Source organism: Geotrypetes seraphini, chromosome 6 (genome assembly GCF_902459505.1).
Source record: "Geotrypetes seraphini chromosome 6, aGeoSer1.1, whole genome shotgun sequence".
NCBI lineage: Eukaryota > Metazoa > Chordata > Amphibia > Gymnophiona > Dermophiidae > Geotrypetes > Geotrypetes seraphini.
In genome coordinates, this window is record NC_047089.1 from 130,536,607 (window position 1) to 130,548,904 (window position 12,298).

At 45.3% G+C, this 12,298-nt stretch overlaps 1 protein-coding gene across 2 annotated transcripts in view; it reads left to right on the forward strand.

Annotated features, from left to right (window-relative positions):
- SLC15A1 (solute carrier family 15 member 1) overlaps positions 1-12,298 on the forward strand; it is a 307,479-nt gene that overhangs the window by 244,660 nt on the left and 50,521 nt on the right. For both annotated transcript variants that reach the window (XM_033947427.1, XM_033947428.1), the window contains exon 20: positions 4,714-4,810. In XM_033947427.1, the coding sequence (XP_033803318.1) occupies positions 4,714-4,810 (97 nt within the window). The remainder of the gene's footprint in view (positions 1-4,713; positions 4,811-12,298) is intronic.

Genomic DNA, 12,298 nt, shown 5'->3' on the forward strand with positions numbered 1-12,298 from the left:
GCTAAGGGGCACATAATAAAAATTTTTTCTAAAAGTGGCCTAAATCAGTACTTTGACGATCAAAAAGACAGATCATCCAGGTACCGATAATCAAAGCTGGTTTTAGACGTATCTAAAATCAGCTTAAGCCTTTACCCTATCTCTATATGCCTAGAGCGAAAAGGGGCATTTTTGGAGGAGTAGATAGGGTATGAGGTGGGACGACCTAGACTTAGTCGTCTGGTAGCCATAACCAAAAAGGTATGACAGGTGGCAAGATGGAACTTATATGTTTTGACTTAGACCAAGTCAAAACAGGTATAAATTCTGAATAGGGGCTGCTAAGCTGATCGCGGCTGCTGTGATCAGCTCAGCAACCCAGGCAACCTGTCCCCCAACCCCACTGCAATAATAATGGCAGGAGAGATGCCGAATCTTTCTTGTCGTGATCCCTGCTAACCTCCCCAGCAGGAGAGATGCCCAATCTCTCCTGCTGACACCCTGCCGGAACTGCCATGATGCCCGGCAGGAGGGATCCCAAGCCCTCCTTCTGTAAGACAACCTCCTCACCCAGAATTGGGCCAGTTGCCTAAGGCCCCTCCTATAGGCGGAGCCTTAGGCACCGGGAAGGCACCTAGGACTTGATTGGCCCAGGTGCCTAAGACCTTTTCTATGGGTGAGGGTTTAGGCGCCAGAGCCAATCAGGTCCTAGGTCCCTCCCTGGTACATCCCACAATACACCAGGAAGGAGCAGGCCCGCCATTTGGAAGACGGTGGGCCCGCCGGCTGGACGGACGAAGGGAGGACTCGGCCGGCTATCGCTTAAGGTTAGTGGGGGATCCGGGGGGGGGGGCACATTCTGGGGGGTCAGGGGGGGTGGTTGGCCAGTCTTCTGGCAGGAGGGCTTGGGATCCCTCCTGTCGGACATTGTGGCAGTTTGGGCGGTGGGGGAATGAGGTTGTCTTCCAGCAGGAGGGCTTGGGATCCCTTCTGCCGGGCATTGTGGTGGGGGAAGGAGGTTGTCTTCCAGCAGGAGGGCTTGGGATCCTTCCTACCGGGCATCGCAGCAGTTCGGACGGGGTGTCAGCAGGAGAGATTGGGCATCTCTCCTGCCAGGGAGATTAGCAGGGTTCATGGCAGGAGAGATTAGGCATCTAGCCTGACTCGATCGTTGTGGGGGGTGAATCCCCAGGATTTTGTAACCAGCATTGTTTTTGACAGATGCCGGTTACAGATTCCTGCTTTTAGGCAAAGGATTGGCCTCTCCTTCGCCTAAAAGGTCATGCTTTGGGTGTTTGGGATGGGCAATTTTTTGGTTGATAATGTGTTTTAAGGTTAGGTGCTCTGGGTGATTAAACTGTTGAACGTAGAGGTAGGCCATTCTAAAAAAAACAAAACAAAAACCCCTCATTTTGGACTTTTTTTTTTTTTGAGAATGGACATTTCCCTGCTGCCTACTCTCAGCGTCTAGCGACTTAGGCCAAAAAACGTTGTTGGTTTTTTTTAAAATTATGCCCCTCCACGTCTTCATGACTTTTCTTGCCCACTGTACAAATAGAACTTTTTCTTTACATGAAAACAGATACAAATAGCTGCGTTTTCAATAGTTTTTCTAATTTCAATCTGTCAGAACATAGGCCTAATTGCTCCATCAATGCATTCCACAGTTTTAAACTTGCCACAGAAAAAGTAGCTGATCTAGTCTCAGCATATCACACTTTAGTCAATGATTAGATGATCAGAAAGATAAAATCACCAGACAAAAAAGGTAATATAAATTATTTTATTTTTAGTTAAGTTAGGGGGTTAATGGGGTTTGATACATCATCTTTCTATGGGACAACTGAATTGAAAAGACAATTCTACAAATGGTGGAATCACCTTTGTGTCAACAGAAAGTATGAGGAAATAATAACATTCAAACAAAAAGCCAGATTTACAGAAATTTGGACCCCTCTTGATGAATATGTAAGGACTCATGTAAATCCTAATTAACTTTACTTTGTATATTAACTATACTATATTTTGCATATTATTATGTACTAGTGTTTAAGCCCGTTATATTAACGGGTGCTAGAGTAGATGTCTGTCTATCTTTTTTTTTTCTTTGTCTCTCTCTCTCCTTGGACGCTGTCTGTCTGTCATTCTTCCTGTCTGTGTCTCCCTGGCCCCCTGCCTGCCTGTATTTCTCTGTTGTGCCATGCCTGTCTGTCTCTCTGTGATCCACCTGTCCTTAGTGTTCCAACTTATGTCCTTAGTGCCTTCAGTGCCTCCTTCCTATGTCCTTAGTACCCCTTCCTATGTCCTTAGTGCCCTCAGTGTCTCCTATGTCCTTATTGCCCTCAGTACCTCCTTCCTATGTCCTTAGTGCCCTCAGTGCCACCTTCCTATGTCCTTAGTGCCCCCAGTGCCTCCTTCCTATGTCCTTAGTGCCCCTTCCTAAGTCCTTAGTGCCCTCAGTGCCTCCTATATCCTTAGTGCCCCCAGTTCCACCTTCCTATGTCCTTAGTGTCCCATCCTATGTCCTTAGTGCCCCTTCCTATGTCAGTGCCCTCAGTGCCTCCTATGTTTTTAGTGCCCTCAGTGCTCCTTCCTATGTCCTTAGTGCCCTCCTTCCTATGTCACCCTCACTGCCTTCCAGACTTTGTCCCACCCCCACCCCCAAAGCCAGCCTGACTGCCCACCTCCCTCCCATCCCCCCGTACAGTATAACCTGGCATTTTTCTATCCCTCCCATCCCCCTGTGCAGTAGAACCCTTCAGCAGCATTTTTCCATCTCCCCCGCCACTACCGCCGCCGTGCAGCTGACCCCACTGACCCTCCCATCCGACTCTCCCACCGCGAGATGACCGACAAATCTTCCGATTTCAGCAACGTCTGCAGCACTCTAAATACGCTGCTTTGCCGCCTTCTACTGCCCGTGATTCCCTCTACCGCGTCACTGATGATATCAGGGATGCAGCAGAGGAAATCAGGGCAGTAGAAGGTTGCGAAGCAGCGTATTTAGAGTGCTGCAGACACTGCTGGAGTCAGGAGATTTGTCGGTTGTCTCGCAGTGGGAGGGTCGGATGGGAGGGCCAATGGGGGTTTGGGTGCAGCGAGGAGGGGTGCGTCGGGGGGGGGGCAATTACGACGAACAGCAAGCCTTACAGTGAGTCAGGGCGGGAGCGGGGAGTCGCCGGCGTGTTCCCTGCCGACGGGTTCTAAAATAGAATTCAGCCACTGACCACAATAACTGCGGCAGGGAACATGAAAACCTAAGTGCGCAGGCGCGCTTAGGGTTTTATTATACAGTGGTACCTTGGATTACGAGTATAATCCGTTCCAGGAGCATGCTCGTAATCCAAAATGCTTGTTTATCAAAGCGAGTTTCCCCATAGGAAATAATGGAAACTCGCTTTGATATGTTCCCCCCCCACGAGAACCGGCATTGCTCCCCCCCGAAGGCCACCCCTGCGATCCAGCACCCTCCCCCCTGCGATCCGGCACCCTCCTCCCTGCAATTCAGCACCCCCTCGCCGCAATCCGGCACCCCTCCCCCCCCCCGCCGCTATTGGGCACCCCCCGCCGCTTCTTACCCTTATCTGGGCCTGGGCACCGGCACCGGCATGTCCTGTGCGTTGGTGCCGGTGCCTGAAGATCTGCCTCCTCTTCTTGCTGGGCTTTGAGCATCTGCGCAGGCCTTGAGGCCTGCGAGTTCACGTCAGTTTTGAGAATTTACCTCTGCTATGTATACAGTATATTGTACTATACAGGAGAAAATGTGAGGGGGCGCTTTATGCAATTAATTGTGTGATTAAAATTTTTAATCATGATTAATTGCACAATTAAAACTTATAATCAATGTACAGCCCTATAATACATACATATGCATATACACACACACAGTATACAGTATATGTATAAAAGACAGGATTTTATCATATATGCATGAACCTGTGTGCTCTGCCCACATTCCACTAAAATCCACCCATATGCCATCAAAATAGATGCCATCAAAGCATAGTTGGTGTGTACTTGTCCACTAGACAGTGTTCTACAGGAGATCATTTATGCATATAAGTGGCCATTTACATGCATAAATGACTAGAATACTGCCATTTTTGTGCTTTCCTGCAACCTTAAACTAATTGGCTCCTTATAGAATTACTGCCTAAATGCCAGTTTTGATTGAGTTGGAAGCCCATAGGAACAGAAGGAAACTGCCAAGCCAAAAGAAAAAGATTCTAACCTGTCCCAGAAAAGAACCTTGCTGTTAAGTACATTCCCCCCGATTTTGAGAACGACCAGTTAACTTGTGTCTTGGCAGCTATCTGGTCATTTTCAGTAGGAGATAACCAGTTATCCTGGCTGAAAATCATGGTTAGCACTGAAACACTAGCCAGCGATCCTGGGGCGGGTCTGCTATAGACCCCAATTTTCAGTGCTAACTGGCCAAGGTTAGTGCATAGATAAGACCACGTAAATAGCTGGCCTATCTTTATGCACTAGCTAATTGTCAGTTAATGCTGAATGTCTAACTGTGTACCAGCTAGCTACCTTTAAGAAATAAACAGATATTCAATGCTGGTCACTGGAAACGGCCTGGCATTGAATAGGGTTAACACTGGGAACAGTTTTTAAGTGTGTTGCCCACTGCCAGCTGAATATGAGTCCCATTGTTTTTTGTGCAGAAGAATGTGTCCTGACAGCACTATGTAACTAATAACATTATTTTTTGTCTGTTTTTTCTAGAGTGAAAATTGAAGTCAGTTTTATGAATGAATTTAAATGCAATGTTGAATCAATGTTATTTGGATACGGAAGCTCTTATACAATTATAATTAAACAGGTTAGTATGGCAGCCTGGTTTTGCAGTTTTCTAGTGGCCAAGTTAGAGTAGCTGTCTGTAGTTTAGGGGTAATTTTATGATAACTGTATGCAGTTAAGGGACATTTTCAAAGGGAACATTTGCTTGTGTATTACCTTTGAAAATTATCCTTCCTAAAGTACTCATACACAATTACATCTGCCAATTTATACATTTTGTGAGAAAACTTAATGCATGCTTTTGAAAAAAATGCCCCTCCCCCATACCTGACCCTTTATAAAACAAAGAGTGTCCTATTGGGCTTTCTCATTCCCATCTCAAGCCCCATATAAAGTAAAGGAGTGCCCCCTCTTGGCCTCTGCATGCAATCCCCTCCCCAAATCCTTGGGATCCAGTGGAGGAGGGCAGGAGCAAACCCCTTTCACACCTGTCCTAGTGGTTGCATTTTCAAAAATTACTCCACTTAGTGGTAGTCCTGTGGCGTTGCTAGGGTCAGACTGCCAAATAAGGAGCACAAATAATATGGGATTTGCTCCCACTTCCCACTTGATTTTAAGGATATCCTGGTTAATTGAGGGTCTGGTGGGAGTACTCTTTGCCTTTATAAGGGGGAGAGTAGGGGTGTACTCTTTAATTTACAGAGTCAAGCATGTGGGAAAGGGAGGGGACAGGAGAATATTATTCTGTAAAAAGGTAAATTTGAAATATAGTGGGCCCAGTTATGGCCTATGCCTACACATTTCTGCCACTAGGAAATACATGATATTACCAATAGACAGTGACACGGAAATGAAAATAGTCCCTACTCCCTACCCCATCTCCATGCATTCTGTTCCTTTCCCTACCCCATCCCCATTAATTTAAATATAAATCACACATAGCTTGATGAAAAAAATCATGTAACCATCATGAAAAACACTGATTATAGCTCACCATGTCCTAAAGTCCATCAATCATTTCTAAATTAGTGCACTGATGATTTAGAGCAGGGGTGCCCACACTTTTTGGGCTTGTGAGCTACTTTTAAAATGACCAAGTCAAAATGATCTACCAACAATAAATTTTTTTAAAAAACACAAAGCATACTGTACGCAGAGAAAATGTGAATTATTTATATTCCGGGGTTTTTTCAAAGAGGTCAAGGCAGATGACTCTGCAATGTCACCTCTGTAACAACTATGCAAAAATAGACAAATATACCCCCTCCCTTTATACTAAACCGCAATAGCATTTTTTAGCGCAGGGAGCTGTGCTGAATTCCCTGCGCTGCTCTAGAAGCTCATAGACTCCCTGCACTAAAAACCGCTATTGCGGTTTAGTAAAAGGGGGCCATAGTGCAAAATATAGACAGCAGATATAAATTCTCAAAACAGACACATTTTGATCACTAAATTGAAAATAAAACCATTTTTCCGACCTTTGTCTGGTGATTTCATGAGTCTCTGGTGGCACTTTCTTCTTCTGACTGTGCATCCAATATTTCTTCCCTTCTTTCAGCCTGTTGTATGCTTCCAGACCTCATTCCCTCCGCCAACTTTTTCTTCCTCTCTCCCATGCCCCTTCTTTCTTTCTGTCTGTCTTCCTGCCCCCCTTTCTTTCTGTCTGTCTTTCTGTCTCCCTGTCCCCCTCTTCCTTCTGTCTCCCTGCCTGCCCCTTTTCTTTCTTTCTCCTTGCCCTTCCCCAAGCCACTGCCCTGCCATTGAGGAACAGGCCTCCAAACCACCGCCACCCCAAGCTCTCCCTGCTTTCTGACTCAGAAGCGCCGGGCCGACCAACCTTCACCCCCGACGTCGATGCCAGCCAGGCACCGATTGGCTGGCTCAGAACTTCCTCTTCAACATCAGAATTGACGTCAGGTGGGGAAGGCTGGTTGGCTTGGTGCTTCTGCGTCAGAAAGCAGGTAGAACACGAAGGCAACGCGATCGACCTTTTGGGTACCCCTGATTTAGAGGTATTACCGCTTTAACATTCCCCATCCCCACAATGAAACCCTGATCTTTATTACTATCACCACAGATTATCCCTGTCCACATGGTACATTTTCCCCATCCCAGTGGATGTAATCATGGGGTCCCAGCCACAAAAAGATTGAAAAGTTCTGAGCTACAGTAAAGTGCATCCAATATTCTCAATATTAAATCCCAGTGCATACTTTTCTTTTGTGTCTTAACCTTATCCTACTCTGCCTCTTTTACCATGGACAAAAGTTCAAATGTTGTGAGAATTCAGATATCTTTAACCACTGAGGGGTGGGCAGTATTTAGATCAAGGAATTTAACTGGGTAACTATGTTACCCATGCCCATTACCTAGTATTAATCCGGATGATATTAAAAGTGAATTAACCAATTGGAAACAGCTGCCAACCAGTTAACTTGCATGGTTGTGACTCTCTGATCACTTTTAGTGGCACTTAACCAGTCATTGTCACTTGAAATTACCAGTTAGTGCTAAACTTCAAGCTGGCTATGCCAGGGGTGCTCAAGGGCAAAGTCCAGTTAGGTTCTGATATTCAGATTCTAACTGGCCAGGTTTAGTGCATAAATAAGACCACATAAAGAGCTGTCCTATTTTTATGCACTAACCCATGGCTAGTTAGGTCTGAATACTAACTTAACCAGTCATGCACTAGCCAGCTTTAAAAAAAACAAACAAACCCAGAATTTCCAGTTTTAATGCTGATGGTGGACCAAAAAAATGCTGTCTGCCTCTGGCAGAATATCGTCCAGAATATTATTTTACGGAGAACAAGAGAGGCAAACTCCTCATAGGAGATCAAGCAGGACCACAAGGGCAATGAAATATTGTGATAAATAAAACTAACTAAACTAAACCTTAGGTTTGTATACCGTACCATCTCCACAAAGCGTTGAGCTCGGCACGGTTTACAGGGTTAGGTTGAAAAGGAGCTACAATGAAAACTAAATAATATGCAAAATGTATAATGATGAAAGAGGTTTAATCAAAAAACTGAATAACAAAAAAGGATGTATTTATTTATTCCTGGGCTTATGATATTTACCCTAGTGTTTAAAAATCACTCAGATATAAAATTGTAGACTTGTTACTAGCCTGTAGCCTATGATTAAAAATCAGCCACACTTCCTAAAGGTCAGCTATTAAAAAAAAAAAAAAAAAAAGAGAAAGGCTCTGGAGGTGAGTTGGAAAACTATATATCACTGAATCTGATGTCAGACTTGGAGCAAAATGTTAGATGGCATTCTGAAGAACAAAATTATTGGTAGAAGAATAAACGTGGCTTAATGGGGCAGAGCCTATATGGATTTAACAAAGGGAAGTCTTTCCTTACCTAGCTATCAGAATTTGCTGATGCTATAAGTAAAATATGTGGATGTAGACAAACCAGTCAATACAGCACATCTTAATTTCTAAAGGTATTTGACAAAGTCCCTCTTGAGAGATCTCATAAAATTGTTACAAAAAGATCAAAGGACAGGAAGCAATATGCTATTATGAGATGCTAGGTGAAAAGATAGGAAGCAGAGAGATGGACTATACAGTTGGTTCTCTCAGTGGAATGTCCTAGAGATCTGTCCTGGGAATGGTGGTATTTTCATAATGCGCGTTCTGGAAAAGGGAATAGTGAGTTAATTGGGGAAATTTGCAGATCGTACACAATTATTATGAGTTGTTTAACACAAAAAACCAGGTTCTATAAACAACACTTATGTTAAGCGTTGCTAGATGCCCTGACGCCTAACTAAAATCCACGTGCAATCCAAATTAGAAACATAGAAACATAGAAAGTGACGGCAGATAAGGACCATGGCCCATCCAGTCTGCCCACACCAATGACCCTCCCTTACCTCTCTCTGTGAAAAGATCCCACATGTTGATCCCATTTAGTCTTAAAATCAGGCATGCTGCTGGCCTCAATTATCTGTATTGGAAGACCATTCCATCGATCCACCACCCTCTCGGTGAAGAAGTATTTCCTGGTGTCACTATGCAATTTCCCTCCCTTGATTTTCCACGGATGCTCTCGTGTTGTCGTGGGATCCTTGAAAAAGAAGATATCCTCCTCCACCTAGATACGGCGTGTGAGGTATTTGAACTAGAGAATGACACGGTGACAAAATTCATCACCGTTCCCGTCCCCCGGATAACCGTGGGAAATAATCCCATGTCATTTTATAGTGTCTATTTCAACCTCAGTCCTTCTACATCAGAATTTTTCAAAGCAAAGCTTGTGGGTCAATGGTTGTGGCCATTCATACTCTGATTCTTCCCTCTCTCCTTAAAGAATGACATGAAGATGGTTTCCCGCGGTTATCCGCGGGGACGGGAACGGTGATGAATTTTGTCACCGTGTCATTCTCTAATTTGAACGTCTCGATCATGTCTCCCCTCTCCCTGCATTCCTCTAGTGTGTAGAGCTGCAATTTATTCAGCAGTTCCTCATACGGGAGATCCCTGAGTCCTGAGACCATCCGGGTGGCCATTCGCTGGACCGATTCAAGTCTCAGCACATCTTTGCGGTAATGTGGCCTCCAGAATTGTACACAGTATTCCAGGTGGGGGGTCTCACCATGGACCTATATAATGGCATTATGATTTAGGGCTTAAGGCTTACAAAACTCCTGCGTATGCAACCTATGATTTGTCTGGCCTTAGATGAAGCTTTCTCCACTTGATTATCAGTCTTCATGTCCTCATTGATGATCACCCCTAAGTCTTGTTCTGCTACAGTTCTCGTTAAGATCTCACCATTAAGAGTGTAAGTCTTGCATGGATTTTTGCTGCCAAGGTTCATGACCTTGCATTTTTTGACATTGAAACTTAGTTGCCAGGTCCTGGACCAATGCTCCAGTAGGAGAAGGTCGTGCGTCATACTGTCGGGCATTGAGTTATTGTCAGGCCCTGTTGTGCTCTTGCCTACTATATTGCATAGTTTGGCGTCATCGGCGAATAACGTTAATTTACCATGAAGCCCCTCAGCCAAGTCCCTTATGAAGATGTTGAATAAGATCGGGCCCAAGACCGAGCCCTGCGGCACTCCACTGATCACCTCTGTCGTTTCAGAGGGGGTGCCATTCACCTCCACCCTCTGAGTTCTACCTCCAAGCCAGTCTCCAACCCATGTAGTCAATGTATCACCCAATCCTATAGAGCTCATCTTGCTCAATAACCTGCGGTGAGGTATGCTATCGAATGCTTTGCTGAAATCCAAGTACACGATGTCTAGGGACTCCCCAATATCCAGCTTCCCCGTCACCCAGTCAAAGAAGCTGATCAGGTTGGATTGGCAGGACTTCCCCTTTGTAAACCCATGTTGACGGGGATCTTGTAGATTCCCCTCATTCAGGATCGTATCCAATTGGCGTTTGATTAGAGTTTCCATTAGTTTGCTCACTATTGATGTGAGACTCACTGGTCTGTAGTTCGCAGCTTCCGTCCTGCATCCTTTTTTGTGGAGTGGAATGACATTAGCCATTTTCCAGTCTAATGGGACTCTTCCTGTTCTAAAGGAAAGATTGAAGAGTGTGGATAGCGGTTCCGCCAAGGTGTCACTTAACTCCCTGAGTACCCTGGGGTGTAGGTTGTCTGGCCCCATCGCTTTGTCACTGTAGCTCACTGTAAACACTACTGGGCGTAAACTCGAAATTACAAAACGGGTCTACCGAGCTATCCCCTGTCGGTAGCTGAGGGCCGGATTCCGGCGCCTCATGGGTGAAGACTGAGCAAAAGTATTCATTTAAAAGTTTAGCTTTTTTGGAGTCCGATTCTACATAGTTCCTGTCTGGTTTCCTAAGGCATACCTCCTGTGTTCCTGTTTCTGTCACTAATATACCTAAAGAATGATTTATCGCCCTTCTTGATGGTCTTTGCTAGATTCTCCTCCATCTGGAATTTGGCCTTTCTGACTGCCGTTTTGACGGCTCTTGACTTGGCCAGATAGTCTTCCCTGGAGTCCTGCTTCCCTGAATGTTTGTAGGAGATGAATGCTCTTTTCTTCTCTTTTATGAGGTTTGAGATCTCCGCAGAGAACCACTGTGGCTTATTTTTTCTTCGTCGTTTACTTACTGATTTTATAAATCGGTTTGTTGCCTCTTATATGGTAGGTTTCAGTGTTGACCACATTTCCTCTACATTATCTGTCTCTGCTTGGTTTTGCAGTGACTGATGGATGAAATCCCCCATGTTCTCAAAGTTGGTGTCCTTGAAGCTGAGGACCTTGGTTAATGTGTTAGATTTGGTGAAATCTTTTCTGAGCTTGAACCATACCATGTTGTGGTCACTGGAGGCCAACGTGTCTCCCACCGAGATCTCTGTGACACTTTCTTCGTTGGTAAGTATCAGGTCCAGAATCGCCTGATCCCTAGTTGGCTCCAAAACCATTTGCTATTAAACCCTTTATAGAGTTTAATAGCCTTCTGCTGCTGCCGGTCGCAGAGGAAAGTGTGTTCCAATTCACATTAGGCATATTGAAGTCACCCAACAATACTGTGTCCCCACGCAAGGTGATACTCTCTATGTCTTCGATTAATTCCATATCTAGGTCATCCTGTTGTCTTGGAGGTCTGTATACTAATCCAAGGTACAGGCATTTGTCCTTTCCTCTGGCCAAATTTACCCAAAGGGATTCCCCTGTGTACCTAACGTCTGTGATTCTGGTAACTTTGATGTCATCTTTGGCACATAGTACTACCCCTCCTCCCATTTTGCCCTTCCTGTCTCGGCGAAGCAAATTGAAACCGGTATGACAATGTCCCACCCTTGGGAGTCTGTGAGCCAGGTCTCAGATATCGCCACCACATCTAGGTCGGCGTCCCTCATTTCTATCTTTAATTCCAGAATCTTGTTGCCCAAACCATGGGCATTGACGTACATAGCCCTCCATATCTTAAGTTTGTTATGACTCTGGTGATATTCCCGCTTGAGCTACATTGACTCTTTTAGTATTTTTTGCAATGTGTGTATTCCCCCTAGACCCTGAATCACAGTGTGAACTTACCCCAAACTCGGAAATGTGAGTACTCCCCCTGGACCCAGACTTGAAAATGTGTGTACTCGCCCTAGACCCAGACCCAGAATTGCAATGTGTACATACCTCAGACTTGAAATAGTATTGGCAGCTTACCTCGCCAGGTAGGTTATTTGTGCCCGTACCCTCCCCCAACTTACCTAGTTTAAAGCCCTATGGAGTAGGCGGGGTAGTCGGTGTCCAAAGACGTTCTTCCTCTACTGGACAGGTGTAGCCCATCTGGTCCCTGTAGTCCTTGTAGTGCCTCTCCATGGTTCAGGAACCCGAAGTTCATCTCCTTGCACCATCCTTGCAGCCAGTCGTTAGTCCTCTGGATGCGATTCTCTCTGACTCTTCCCTTGCCCCATACTGGAAGGATCGAGGAGAACACAACCTGCGCATCCAACCTCCTCAGCTTCTCACCCAGGGCTCCAAAGTCCTCAGGTAAGCTCTCCGGGGTGTTCCTGGCGGTGTCGTTGGTTCCGACATGGATGAGAAGCATGGGGAAGTGGTCTTGGGGCCTTA